Source organism: Odocoileus virginianus, chromosome 6 (genome assembly GCF_023699985.2).
Source record: "Odocoileus virginianus isolate 20LAN1187 ecotype Illinois chromosome 6, Ovbor_1.2, whole genome shotgun sequence".
NCBI lineage: Eukaryota > Metazoa > Chordata > Mammalia > Artiodactyla > Cervidae > Odocoileus > Odocoileus virginianus.
The window spans coordinates 41,419,125-41,435,069 of NC_069679.1; the positions used below are offsets into that span (position 1 = coordinate 41,419,125).

The 15,945-nt window shown below is 39.0% G+C and overlaps 1 protein-coding gene across 3 annotated transcripts in view; it reads right to left on the bottom strand.

Moving 5' to 3' along the window:
- Nucleotides 1-15,945, bottom strand: part of MYZAP (myocardial zonula adherens protein) — a 128,069-nt gene that overhangs the window by 33,519 nt on the left and 78,605 nt on the right. For all 3 annotated transcript variants that reach the window (XM_070469230.1, XM_020906157.2, XM_070469231.1), the window contains exon 11: nt 10,962-11,045. In XM_070469230.1, coding sequence (XP_070325331.1) covers nt 10,962-11,045 — 84 coding nt within the window. The remainder of the gene's footprint in view (nt 1-10,961; nt 11,046-15,945) is intronic.

The window sequence follows — 15,945 nt, forward strand, 5'->3', positions numbered from 1 at the left end:
TTCTCTAGGCCTAAAACAAGAGAACATAAAAGCCCTACCTACAGAAAATAAACCCAAAGCAATTAAGAAAATGGTAATATGATTATACATATGGATACTTACCTGGTAATAGGATTATACATATGGATAATTACCTTAAATGTAAATGGATTAAATACACCAACCAAAAGACATAGACTGGCTGAGAGGATGAAAACATATGCATGTATGCACTTTCACTTACCACATCACTCTGCTTGACCCCCCAAATTGTATGTAGTTATTTTATATTGTTAGGTTAATCATGTTCCCATTATGGCTTCCAGTTGTAATTATCTTTTATTTTTTGCCTTGTTATTGATTGTGAAAACTGATAAACATATTTCACTATTGTGATTATGTAACTATTACTCAGTACCATTGTATTATGATTGATCAGCAGAAAAATTACAGAATTCTGTATCACCAGAACTACCATTTAATAGAAAAACCTGTAATCACTTTAAAAATCCATATGCATATGAGAAGTATTTTGGAATTTTTTGAAAAATACAAATGCCCAGGTATTGCTTTCTGTTTTTGCTGGCGCTCCAGATGTGTTTCTAATGAGCAGCCATGTTTAAAAATAACTGGAGTATATGAGGATCTTCTACTTTTATCTAGTTTGTTTCACTTTTTCTATTCCATATTCAGTGCCCCATTTCATTTAGTTTATGTTTCCCAATTTCTCCATCTCTTTTTTTTTAATGTTCTTTCTCAAGTCTTTATCAAGTGTAGTAGAAAAGCTTTTGTATGCATATATATAATCTATATTTTAGAAAACTTATGAAATTTTTCCTAACTAAAAAATTTATGACATTTAGATTCCACTTGTTTGACTTAGTGTGAATAGAATGCTAGATTTCTAATTTTAAAAAATAGATATGCAACAAGCAACAAAGGTTTACTGTATAGCACAGGGAGCTATAGTCAATATCTTATAATAATCTAAAATGGAAAATAATTTCAAAAATAACATGTGTATATGTATAACTGAATCACATACACAAAAAAGAAATTTAGTAAACTTTTTGAAATTTAGTAATGTTTATCTTTTTGCCAGTTTTTCTAAATGTCCTATGGACAGCTAATAACATATGAGATATAAAATTTCAAATATATTTATGTAGGATATGATTAATATAAATTAATTAATAGAAATCTATTATATTTAAATCATTAATGACATCATTCAGGATGCCCCTATTCTTATTTTTTCTGTACTTGATAAAATATTCTCAGAGAAATGCTAGTATCTCACTATGATTATATATTTTTTCTTTTCCCTTATATTTCTTCTGATTTTTGCTTTATGTGCCTGTTTCTTTGTTGTTAAGGTGTCTAATAGTTTATGATGTCTATCTTTTTTGTTAATTGTACCTTTCATCATTAAAAATATTCATCTTTGCTTCATTTAAAATAATTACTTTTAAAAAAGAATAAACCCTAAGTTCACATAATGACTTGTACAGTAATGTTCCCAGCAGCTTTACTCACAATAGCCCCAAATTGGAAACAACCCAAATGTGTATCAATAAGGAATGGAGAAATAAAGTGTGGTATCTTAATACAATAAAAAATATCCTGCCACAAAAAAAGAATGCATATAAGATGCATATATCTCAAATCATTACACTGAGTGAAGGAAGCTAACTAGACATGAAAGAGCACACAACTATATAATTCTATTTATATAAAATGCAAACAAGGCCAAAAAATGATCTCTGGTTGCCTGGTGGGGAATAGGGAGGGAGATGGACTGCAAAGGGAAATAGATCTTGAGAGTGATGGAAACGTTCTGCACCCTGTCTGCAGTGGTGCTTTCACAGGTACATACAACCGTCAACACTCATTAAATTACATACTTTCTTTAAAATGGAGGCTTAATTGCCATACAATATTCTATTGGTTTCAGGTATCCAACATATGATTTGGTGTTTGTACACCCTATAAAATGATCACGGCAGGATGTCTAGTTAACATCTGTCACCATACACTTTAGAAAGCTGCTTTACTTGTATGAATTAATACAAGGTTGACAGGACCTAAAAAAGGATGATGAGAGCCTGAATATGGGCAACAGGAGGAAAATTAGAGCAGGATGACAGAAATATTTAAAAAACAATAATTTTAAAAGGTAGGTCTTGATACAGGAAAGCAAACACCCTCTGCTCTGAGCCTCACAGACTCTGACTAAAGAGCAGCCACAGCTGACTGCCTGGTGTGGGCTGCAGAAGAGATTGCTCCTAGGACTGAGACTCACATTCCAGGGTTTTCCTACTCTCAAATACTACCACCTTGTGTTGAGCTGTGAAATGCAGACCACCCAGGAACTTGGAAGGCTGTGCGCCTTCCAGAAAGGAAGGACCTGGTATGGCACCTCTTGGCATTTTTGGAAAATTATGTCACAGATGAATGGCAGCCACCTCCTTCCCCGGCTCCCGAGGTCCCAGGGAGGGAGCAGCTGGAGCTGCAGCCCAAGCTCTAAACAAGAATGCACGTCCAATAAAACCTGCACGTGGTGCCTGGTGCTGCTGCCCCAGCGTCACACAGGAAAATTCATAATTGACCCAGGAATGCACAGCAGACACGTTGAGAGGTTTATGTACCACACAACACACGTTAAATGCAGGATGGACAAAACCAAGACATCTGACTCCTTTCCTCTGACTTTGGAGTTGGAATGTAAGTTTAGGATTTTCAGCAGAGAAAAATGAAATGGGATCTGTTCAGTTTCAGAAAGCTGATGAACCTTATGAAGCCAGATGCTCATAACTTTAATAAAAGTTTCTCAGTTGGTAAAGAATCGCCTGCAATACAGAAGACACAAGTTCAATCCCTGAGTCTGGAAGATCCCCTGCAGAAGGAAATGGCAACCCACTTCAGTATCCTTGCCTGAAAAATCCCATGGACAGAGGAACCTGGCAGGCTACAGTCAATGGCTTACAAAGAGTCAGACACAGCTGAGCAACTACGCAAATAAAGTACAATATATTGGAAATAAGGGATGGGGTATTTCTTCTTCAAGAGATGAGTGAATAAAAATATATTTGGGAAAAAAAAAAGAAAATAGAATGGGCATATTTTTCCATCAGGGAGATTTTTGAATCAGCTGATAAAAACCTAGTCTGATGGGGCCAGGCTAGCCAAACTTCTAAGAATCTGGTGGGGGAAGGGGTTGCAAAATCTAATGAGTTTCTGCACCAGTAAGTACGTACGAAGAATTCAGGGACCAAAATAATCTACATTCTTTATTTAAAAGGAGGAGGAAGAGAAGGACAAAGAGGATATGTAGATCAACTGACAATAGAAGGAGTCCCTGGGACCTAGCTATTGAAGAAACAGTAAACACGTGGCATTTACTGGGAGCCATGTACTTTTATAATCACTTAGTATTAACTAATTTAGTCTTCCTAACAACTCTGTGCAGAGGACTCCCATTTACAAATGAGCAAACTAAGGCACAGAGCAGTTAAGTAACTTGCTCAAGACCACACAACTAGTAAGTGACAGAGCTAACACTGGAACTCAGGCAGTCTAGCTCCAGAGTATGAAGTCAGGCCCTTAACAAAGGGTAGCTAGTTTATTAATCAGACAGGACTAGGTTACTCGCTGTGTCCACCAAAACTTTTTGAAGATAACTAAAACACCATTATTGGCATCATTACAGTAAAGCAGAGAATGGAAAGTCAAGGAATAAAAATTCCTGGTGTTAGAATAGGTCAACATAAGAAATTCTTAATGGCCAACATGACCCTGTATTATAAAGCAAAACAACTAGATAAATTTGGAAAATGTCAGTGCAACCTCAGAATCTTAAAAAAACACATATTTCCCCCAATTTTGTCACTACTAAAATGGTCTTTAAACAACAGGGTTCTACTGTACAGCACAAGAAATTATATTCACTATCCTGTGATAAACTGTAATGAAAAAGAATATAACTGAGTCACTTTGCTATACTGGTACACTGGAGAAGGGAATAGCAAACCACTTCAGCATTCTTGTCTTAAGAACCCCATGAATAGCATAAAAAGGAAAAAAGATATGAAACTGAAAGATGAACCCCACCCCCACCCCCAGATCAGTATGCTGCTAGAGAAGAGCAGAGAAAAGAGTTACAAAAGGAATAAAGAGGCTGAGCCAAAGCGGAAACAATGCTCAGTTGTGGATGTGCCTGGTGGTCAAAGTAAAGTCCAATGCTGTAAAGAACAATATTGCATAGGAATCTGGAATGTTAGGTCCATGAATCAACGTAAATTGGAAGTGGTCAAATAGGAGATGGCAAAAGTGAACATCAACATTTTAGAAATCAGTGAAATAAAATGGACAGGAATGGGTGAATTTAATTCAGAAAACCATATTATCTACTAGTATTTACTATTATCTACTACTACTGTGGGAAAGAATCATCAACATTTTAGAAATCAGTGAAATAAAATGGACAGGAATAGGTGAATTTAATTCAGATAAACATATTATCTACTAGTATCTACTAGTATTTACTACTACTGTGGGAAAGAATCTCTTAGAAGAAATGGAGTAGTCCTCATAGTCTACAAAATCGTCCAAAATTCAGTACTTGGGTGCAGTCTCAAAAATGATAGAATGATTTCGGTTTGTTTCCAAGGCAAATCATTCAACATCACAGTAATCCAAGTATATGCCCCATAGAAGAAGATGAAGAAGAAATTGAATGGTTCTGTAAAGACCTACAAGACCTTCTAGAACTAACACCAAAGAGAAGATGTCCTTTTCATCATAGGAGACTGGAATGGAAAAGCAAGAAGTCAAGAGATACCTGGAGTAACAGGCAAGTTTGGCCTTAGAGTACAAAATGAAGCAGGTCAAAGTCTAACAGAATTTTGCCAAGAGAACACACTGGTCATGGCAAACACTCTTCCAACAATACAAGAGACGACTTTATACATGGACATCACCAGATGGTCAACACCGAAATCAGACTGATCATATTCTTTGCAGCCAAAGATGGAGAAGCTCTATACAGTCAACAAAAATAAGACCAGGAGCTGACTGTGGCTCAGATCATGACCTCCTTATTGCAAAATTCAGACTTAAAGAAAGTAGGGAAAACCATTCAGGTATGACCCAAATCAAATCCCTTATGATTATATATTAGAAGTGACAAATAGATTCAAGGGATTACATCTGATAGAGTGCCTCAAGAACTATGGATAGAGGTTCATAACACTGTACAGGAGGTGTTGACCAAAACCATCCCCAAGAAAAATAAGTGCAACAGGGCAAAATGGTTGCCTGAGGAGGCTTTACAAACAGCTGAGAAAAGAAGAGAAATGAAAGGCAAAGGAGAAGAGGAAAGATAAACCCATCTGAATGCAGAGTTCCAAACAATAGCAAGGGGAGATGGGAAAGCCTTCTTAAGTGATCAATGCAAAGAAACAGAGGAAAACAATAGAATGGAAAAGACTAGAGATCTCGTCAAGAAAATTAGAGATACCAAGGAAACATTTCATGCAAAGATGGGCACAATGAAGGACAGAATCAGTATGGACTTAACAGAAGCAGAACGTATTAAGAAGAGGTGGCAAGAATACACAGAACTGTACAAAAAAGGTCTTAATGACTTAGATAACCACAATGGTGTGATCACTCACCTAAAGTCAGACATTCTGGAGTCCAAAGTCAAGTGGGCCTTAGGAAGCATTACTATGAACAAAGCTAGTGGATAAAATGGAATTCCAGCTGAGCAATGTCATATCCTAAAAGATGAATGCTGTTAAAGTGTTGCACTCAATATACCAGCAAAGTAGGAAAACTCAGCAGTGGCCACAGGACTGGAAAAAGTCATTCATTCCAATCCCAAGGAAGGGCGATGCCAAAGAATGTTTAAACTACTGCACAATTGTGCTCATTTCATGTGCTAGCAAGGTAATGCTCAAAATCCTTCAAGCTAGACTTCAACAGTATATGAACCAAGAACTTCCAGATATACAAGCTGGATTTAGAAAATGCAAAGGAACCAGAGATCAAATTGCCAACATATACTGGATCATAGAAAAAGCAAGGAAATTCCAGAAAAACATCTGCTTCACTGACTATGCTAAACCCTTTGACTGTGTGGATCACAACAAACTGTGGAAAATTCTTCAAGCGATGGGAATACCAGACCACCTGACCTGCCTCTTGAGAAACCTGTATGCAGATCAAGAAGCAATAGTTAGAACTGGACATGGAACAATGGACTGGTTAAAAATTGGAAAGATTGTATATTGTCACCCTGCTTATTTAACGTATATGCAGAGTACATCATGTGAAATACAAGGCTTGATGAAATCACAAGCTGCGATCAAGATTTCAGGGAGAAGTATCAATAACCTCAGATATGCAGATGACACCACCCTAATGGCAGAAAGTGAAGAGGAACTAAAGAGCCTCTTGATGAAGGTGAAATAGGAAGAGTGGAAAAGCTGGCTTAAAACTCATCATTCAAAAAACTAATTATGGCATCTGGTCCCATCACTTCATGGCAAATAGATAAGGAAACAACAGAAACAGTGAGAGACTTTATTTTCCTGAGCTCCAAAATCACGGTGGATGGTGACTGCAGCCATGAAATTAAAATACACGTGCTCCTTGCAAGAAAAGCTATCATAAACCTAGACAGTGTATTAAAAAACCAGAGACATCACTTTGCTGACAAAGGTCTGTCTAGCCAAAGCAATGGTTTTTTCCAGTAGTCATGTACAGATGTGAGAGCTGGACCATAAGGAAGGCTGAGCGCCGATGAACTGATGCTTTCAAACTGTGGTGGAGAAGACTCTGGAGAGTCCCTTGGACAGCAAAGAGATCAAAATGGTCAATCCTAAGGAAATCAGTCCTGAATATTTATTGGAAGGACTGATGCTGAAGCTGAAGCTCCAATACTTTAGCCACCTGATGCAAAGAGCCGACTCATTGGAAAAGACCCTGATGCTGGGAAAGATTGAGGGCAGGAGGAGAAGGGGGTGACAGAGGATGAGATGGTTGGATGGCATCAATGACTCAATGGACATGAGTTTGAGCAAGCCCCAGGAGATAGTGAAGGACAGGGAAGCCTGGCGTGTCAGTTCATGGTGTTGCAAAGAGTCAGATACGACTGAGGGACTGAACAACAACAACAGCTTTGCTATAGAGCAGTAATTAACACAACACTGTAATTCAACTATACTTCAATAAAAAATGAATTAACAAAACAAATAAAATGGGCCTAACATAAGTTTTCAGCAGTTTATCCCACTACCAGGGCTCATGCCCAGGTAGTCAGCAGTATAGTTCTCCACTAAAACCAGGGCTCCTTGGAAACAGGCCAGTATCATATCATATCTTGGGATTGGACAACAATGGGAACAGGTCTGAAATGCCTGTTGCCAAACAGCAAGAATAATTCCACAGGCATCAGGAACTCTGCTACATGGGAGAGGAAGGGACTGTAGAACTCTCTCCCCAGATGAGCTGTGATACTCTGAGCTTCAAAACTTAAGGGAAAATCACCGTGGAAGCAACGTGAGTCTGAGAAATGCCTTGTGTTCATGATGTCCTACAAAAGGAAAGTTAATATAAAGTGTAGAGAAAGGAAGTTTTCAGAGCAAAGAAAGATGACAATAATAAGATATGTTATCATTTGTTATTGATCTTTAAAACTGAAAAGCACTCATATATAAGGCCATGTAGTTTCTTTTACAGAGTGTTAATTACATGTCTGTCTTCCGTGATTTCTGTGGTGAGTAGGAAAAAATAACAAAAGGAACCGTAAGTCAGATCACGCAGGACTTGAGGGCCCTTGGAGGGACTGCTTGGCATTGGTGGTCATACAACAAGCAGGTGGAAAGAGAGGCAGAGATGCACTGGCATCGTGATCACACACAATTAACAAGGAGATGACAGTCAGCAGTGTGTTTGAAACATCATCAACTGCTCACACAACCTGAAGAGGAAAACCAAGAGCTCAAACTCATCTCCTAACAGGTGAAGTCTCTACCTAGTCCAACAAAGAATGGTAAAGTGTTAATAAGGAATGTACACATTTTTAATAGTACTAAAGAGCACACCCCAACCATAAGGGGTCCTGAGTTTGAATCACCTTGAAGTCACCTAGTCCTATACCATAAAGCAAGAATGTGTCCCTCCAAGAGTCAGCATCCTGTAGGCTTTGCTGCTCAGAAAAGGTATTCCTTGTCCTCTGGATATGAAAGATCAGTGCAACTGTCTGGAAAATGTCACAATGACATTTAGGTTAACTCTAAGAAAACACCGAAATAAGTGAAACAATGGCCTTTCGAAGATCTTAAAAACCAAGAACACAAACAACGAAGATAGAAATTAAACCCAAGATACCTAATATTTTAGAATACGTTAAAGTGTAAATGTATTATTAAATCTTGACATGTTGTATATGTTTTATCTGTTATTTAAGATGGATGATCAAAAGGAATTAGCCATTCTAAATTTGTAGTAGAATTTAAATAGTTTAGGGAAATTTAATCAACCAAATCTATAACCGGTGTTTAAATGCTCAAGGAGAAATGGATTTCAAGCCATTCTGAATGACTCTTTGGATAGACACAGCAGACACGGCCACCCACTCCCATGCTCTGGATACTCACCAATTCCTGACATGCCTTCCTGACTTTTTACTTGGGGGGCTTCCTCTGCCTACCAAAGCCAGTTGGCTCTGCCCAGGGCAGGCCAGAATTGCCACAACCTCCCAGAGCAGGCCTCAACCAACTACTGATGGGAGTTCGTGGACAAATGCCCCAGTTTTCAGAGCTTCTGGTAAGGATACCTCAGAGGCCAGTGCGCGCCATCTGCCCCAGACCCCCAGGGCAAATGAGCAGCAGCCGTCCCCGGTGGTAATTTCAGTAAGGTCGTCAGTAGAGGCCTTCATGCCTTCCCTGACTCATTCCTCCTCTCCCCACTGGGGCTTTCAGGGATCACCTCCTAACTAAACTAGTGGACTCACACCTACATCTCAGAGTCTGGGCAACCCAGATGAAGAGAAGAGAGGAGTTTACCAAATCAAAAGCACACATATGTGTGAGGCTCTTCTCAAAGCACAGTCCCCACTTGGGCATTTTCTAATTTCCCAGCAGGGGAGCCAGCTTGGTAGCACAGCCAGCCGGGGTAGACGGGAGGGGGTGGGCACAGTCTTGGGTAACCCTCTGCCTCTCCTGTCAGCAACTCCTCCCTGGAACCAACCTCTCTGGGGACCCATGACTTTCACTAGGTCACACGCTCTCTGACTCTCACTGTGGAGCTGTGATTCCTCCACAGGGAACTGTGATCTCAGAGGACAGTCTTCGATACAGAAGTCTCCATTCATAAAGCTAGAGTTGGACTCGGGACAGGACGAACGTCCACTTACTCAGCTGTCAGGACAATGAGCCCGCAGGCTTTGAGTCTGCTCTCAGGTCCCTCTGGGCCATGAGGGGCTTCTGCTTATGACCTTTATGGGCAGCCCCCCAAAACAGGAGAAACAAAGACCCTGCTCGCCACCCCTACAAACATGGTGGTTAAGTGCTCAGGCTTACTCACTTATAATTGTCACTTTGGGCAGGTTCCTTAACATCCCTGAACCTCACTTTCTTTAGCTATAAAATGAAGGAAATATAATCTAACTCATCCCTCTTAATAAAGAAAAAATGATTGATTGCTTAGGCATGCCCACCACTTTCTATGCACTCCCATCATATGGACACACATGTAGGTGCAGTTATCATCCTCAGGTTCTAATTCTAAGAAACTTTTCCAGGGTCACCCAGCTAATAAGAATGTAGGGTTCAATCCTAGGCGAGTCTGATTCCACTCTTAGCCTCTATGGTATACAAAAGATACAGAAAGTAAAAGCGCCCAACACACACTAGGAGCTGAATTACCGTCATTACTTTCCTGTGTCTTTACTTCACCATTCTCTCCTGGGCTGTGTCTCACTGGGGAAGGACTATAAGGGGGACAACAGACAAGGAGAGATTCACGGAGCCTTAAATGAAGAGGCTCAATGCCAAGTTCTTAATAAAAAGCCTTCAGAGAAAACAGAAGGCTTCCACTTCTATTAACACCTAAGCTCTTAAAGTTCTTTCAACTCTGTAATTTCTTTCCCTGGAACCTCCACAAAATTCCCAAAATGCCTTTCAAAAGCCCATCAAGTAATGAATACTAAATATCATAGAAGTTTTCAGTGAAATTAAGTCACCTCTGGGCTTCCCTGGTGGCTCAGTGGTAAAGAACCTACTTGCCAAGCCGAAGATGTGGGTTCGATCCCTGGGTCAAGGAGATCCCCTGGAGAAGGAAATGGTAACCCACTCCAAAATCCTTGCCTGGGCAATCCCATGGACAGAGGAGCCACAGTCCATGGGGTCACAAAGAGTAGCACAGGACTTAGTGATTAAACAACAAGTCCGCTCTAAAGCGTGTTGACTCGATGCCACAGAAGAGCACTGGGTGAGGAGTCTGTCTCAGCCTGGATCTGGCACTGAGCTGTGTAACCTTGAGAAAAGCCACCCGCCTTCCCTGTGCCTTTTTATTGTTATTATTGAGAGAATAAACCTCATCTTGCCTTTCTTAAAGTTGTTGAGAAAATCATGTGAGAGATGTATGCGAAAATACTTGGCAAATTATAAAGCACAACACAGATGTGGGGAGTTATCAGTATTCATCAGGAGCCTATCCAACTTGCTAAGAAAATTCCTGAATAAGAAAAATGGGAGCCAAAAAGCAGAGGTGAGTAGCAAGGGGGGATGAGGAGAGTCAGATGGTAAAGAAAAACTAGCTGTCAGAAGCTCATTTTCAATGTTGGCAGTTAACCTTCAATCAATTTTATAAGGCCAGGAAATAGCCATATTTTTAATTAAGTGTCGGCAGTAGGCTCAGCAACATAAAATTTAATGGTAGGAAAGACACCAGCATGAAGAAACATAGCTTCTTACCTCTCCTTCTAAGAAAGATATCTTTTCTAAAAGCTGCAATATTAAGAGTTGTTTCTGCTGCACCTTCTTCTTTAGTGATTCAATCTAGAAAGAAACAAATTGGACATTGTTAATCAAAGATGCAGAACTGTACAAGTTAAACAACTAGAAGAGAAGCCTCTGGCTTTCATTCAAACAGAAACTACATATTGGTTCTTCTGTGTTCTGTGCAACAGTATTAACATGAGGTGCTCCATGGAGAGGGGGGTTCTGTGCCCAGGTAAGGTTGGGACATCAAACATGGTTGTGGGGCTGTTTCATTAGGTTTGTTTAGCCTAACATTTCTGCACTGTTTGGCCACAGAACTGTTAGTAAAACTTCACTGATGCTTTGCGAAGTGCAGATGTAACTCTACATAAAAAATGTATTCAGCTTGAATTTATGCCACAACCTGTATTTCAAACATTAAGCTCTGTTGATCCTGTTTGTATATTCATATTTGTTCAACTAAGTGTCAAAAGTTTTGCTCTGGGAAAAAGGTCACTGTCACTTAAAGTAATAATGAAATTCAGAGGATTGAAGACTCATGAGGCCTGGGGCAAGCAGGCAAGTCCTCTGAAAGACAGGGGCTTGAGCTGGGATTTTTCCCTTTGTTTTTATACTATGTGTATCTTAGAGTACCATTTGTTTTTCATTCACGAATCATGTCTCCATGGACAAATCACAGGTTTCCTGAAAGCAGGAACCAGAATGCTCTGTACCAGGCCATGCCTTGGACAATACTGGGAACAGAGTGTGGGTTCAATAAATAACATGTGATTTGGAAGAATGCACTAATTTTCCAACAATTTTTATATGAAATTTGAGCATTTACAAAACCTTTTTTTAAAAGTCCCTCTCGGTGCAAAATGACACAATCCCTATGGAAGGGACTCTAGCAATAACTAAAAGCAGTACAAGTGTACAATTACACTTAACCTTTGACCTAGCAATTCTATTTCAAGGAATAGATCCTATAGATACATTAGCCAAAATATGAAATGACTTCGACATAGGATTTTAGAAAACGCACACACACACAGACGTCAATAAGTGGCTGATAAACTATGGTACATCTTAACAATGGATTTCCTTGTAACCTTCAAGAAAAAGTGAAGATCTCTAAAACCCTGATACAGTATATTGTAAGGAATGTATGGTATGCTGGCTTTGGTATAAAACTGCTAAAGACATATGAATGAATATTTGCAAAAAGAAACACTACAAAGATCAAACAAGTCTTAATATTTACCAATAGGGAGAGGGAGGAAATTAGAAGGAAGAGACAGAAGAAAGACTTTTCTGATAATAACCTTGTTACACAGGTTCAATCTTAGAAGCATATTTTATAGATTCAAAAAATAAAAACCAAAAAGGGGGGGGAAAATGAATCCTAAAATTTGAAAACAAACTGAAATAAAGGAACTTAACTGTATATCAAATTGGTTAAAAGAAGTAATTCAGGCACTATTAGAACAAGGTAATTTGACTGGATATTTTTAGTGGATGTATTCTAAAGATAAAAAGAATTGCAAAAAACCTCTCACTGGGAAAATTTGGATAGTAATATTAGTAGTATATTTTGAAACTATTTGATAGATTGTATAACACCATTTGGAACCAAGGTCTTTAGTGTAAGAGAAAGAAATATGAACATGAAATCAAAGAGGGTAAAAAAAAGTTTTGTTAGATTTCAAATGAAAGTATCAGTATGAACTCATACTTTTTGTTTTCTTTTAAAAAAATATATTAGATAAGCCTGAGACATTCAGAAAACTAAGATCATGGTATCTGGTCCCATCACTTCATGGGAAATGGATGGGGAAACAGTGGAAGCAGTGTCAGACTTTATTTTTCTGGGCTCCAAAATCACTGCAGATGGTGATTGCAGCCATGAAATTAAAAGACGCTTACTCCTTGGAAGGAAAGTTATGACCAACCTAGATAGCATATTAAAAAGCAGAGACATTACTTTGCCAACAAAGGTCCGTCTAGTCAAGGCTATGGTTTTTCCAGTGGTCATGTATGGATGTGAGAATTGGACTGTGAAGAAAGCTGAGTGCTGAAAATTTGATGCTTTTGAACTGTGGTGTTGGAGAAGACTCTTGAGAGTCCCTTGGACTGCAAGGAAATCCAAGCAGTCCATCTGAAAGGATATCAGTCCTGGGTGTTCATTGGAAGGACTGATGCTGAAGCTGAAACTCCAATACTTTGGCCACCTCATGCGAAGAGTTGACTCATTGGAAAAGCCCTGATGCTGGGAGGGATTGGGAGCAGGAGGAGAAGGGGACGACAGAGGATGAGATGGCTGGATGGCATCACCGACTTGATGGACATGAGTTTGGGTAAACTCCGGGAGTTGGTGATGGACAGGGAGGCCTGGCGTGCTGAGATTCATGGGGTCGCAAAGAGTCGGACACGACTGAGCAACTGAACTGAAGCCTGAGACACCTTATTCTACCTGAATACAAGGACATGAAGGGTCTCCCTTGGGTCAAAGACAGGATAATTTTTACATCAAAGAGAGTGTAATTAAGTAAAACAGATGGAACATATATATTTTTTAAAACCCTGAGCATTTTATGATTCTTAAAAAAGAAAAAGCAGCAACAATTGGAAATGACAGTGGAACCAACTCCTTAGAAACTTGAAGATTTAGAGAAAAGGATAAAGCATTTATCCTGCCTTACTTGCACAAACTGCATGTTGAGATTACTAAAAAAAAGTCCCAGTTTATGAGGAAAGAAGTTTCACTTTACAGAAGAATTCCAGGTAATAAATGGAGAAGGAAGGAGAGAATTTGGAAATCACCATTGCATGATACCAAGGAAATATTACTAACAGACTCAAGCAACTTGCATGGACAGGTGAAATACTGAGGGGCAAAGCTGATGAGGAACCTGATAACTGTGTTGAGGGCTGTCACCACCTGAATGCACAGCCAGCCTCACCATCACCCAAAGTGGGATCACCAGACCGTATGTGCTTGAAACAGAATCTAATCAAGCTAATAAGGAGACAAAAAGTGAAATGCAGAATGTGGGAACATTTATAGGACAGCTGACTTAGTTCCTGCAGTAAGTCACTGGGTCGGGGTAAACTTGAGTTGGGGGTGAGAGGGCAATAAACAGAGCACACTCTAGATCATAGGACTTGAGAAACCTAACAACCAAGTATAGTGGACTTCTCTGTATGCCGATCGGAGCAAAGTACTGTCAAAAGACTTTTTAAAGACGTTTTGGAAAATGCTACTACAGACCAGTATCAAATGGGACCAAGAATTATTATTGATTTTGTTAGCTGTGAAAACTAACATGTAATAATAACTAATTATGATTACAGAAGGAAAAAGTGCACGTTTTAGAGATGCCTAGTGAAACACGCAGAATGTCTGGGATTTGCCTTTTAAAATAATGGCACAAAGGAAAAAATAAAAGGAAAAGAAGGTGGAGATGAGGCAAATGTGGCCAAATCTTGCTGTTTGTTGAATCTAGGCAATGATTTATTATTACCCTCTTTGTCCTGAGTGAATTAGACGTTTTTGTGATAAAATATTTTAAGTTCCACCTGGTGTCAAAAATATAATATTCCATCATGAAAAGCAAGCCATTCATACAAAATAGAACACAAGAAACATACTTAAGGAAAAATGTTCAATGTTGATGAAAAATTTTTTTAATTAACAATTAAAAACAGTCACTAGTTATCCTTTCATATCTATTAAATTTGCCTGAAACTACTGACTGAAAAAAATGGTGCTGGAAGGGCTGGGAGAGACAGCTATTCTCATGTGTTGCAGGTGGTGCTGTAAATTAGAATGACCCTTTGGGCAATTTAGCAATAAATATTAAGAGCCATAAAGCTGTTCATACCCTTTGACCTACTAATCCCACTCCTGGGAATTTATTCTAAGGACATAATTCAGATGTAGGAACAGGGCTATATATACAAAGATGTTCTTACTCCTATTATTTATAATAGAGAGAAAATGGAAATAACCTTAATGTCCAGCACTAAAGGAAGTGGTAATAAATTATGGAATATCAATTTGATGGAATATATTACACAAACACTAAAAACAAATCTATTACAAAATGGAAAAGTGTTTACAAAAAGCCTCAAGGGATAGAAAAACAAGAGTTTACAACTATGAAAGTAGAAGCTGGAAGAGAAGTTAGATAAATGAAATCATTCTGCAGTTAGGGTAGGATTATGGGCAAAACAAAAGTATGTTTTATTTACATTTCCTTCACTTTTTGTAGGAAAATTTGCAGAAAGTATCCTTATCGTGTCCCTTTTTCATTCCTTCTTATATTGTTAAAATTCTTAAAAGCTGACTTCTAAAGTCTTTAAATGATAGGCAAAATGTGTACTGAAGTGAACTAAAATATTCCAAAGTCAGGAGTAATATTTCATCAAATAACACAAGTGACTTCACACACATTGGTTGCACCATCTCTGAAGTAATCAGTGAATCAAGAGAAGTGAGAGGGTTAAGGATATCCTCATGAACAGCTCATAGGAAGAGACCAAGATTATTCTACTCACCTTTCCCATAGATTTTAGTTTTAAAAAGAAATCAATGCAAAGCAGAGATATCATCTAGGGAAAAAGAGCTGAGGGGAGACTTCTGGGCTAATGTTAGTGTGAGGAGGCACCTTGTTCTGGAGGAAAAAATGAGTGTGGGAAGGATGTGAGGGATCTGAAGCTTCTGATGACAAGGCTCAAGTTTTTTAGCAACTGAGGCTTCAAGAAGCGATTGTGCTCTTGCACTAAAAATGAATGCCATGCACGCTCATTTGCTCTCATCCTTGAGCATTTCTCATAGAAGCATCCTGTACAGGATATTCTGTGGTCATAGCTGACATGTTCAAACTAGGGACCAAGGATGCTTAGGCTGGCAGGCAGAGCATAGCAGGCCCTCATGCCCTACAAGGGGTGCCAACTTCAAATTTCAAGTTATTCC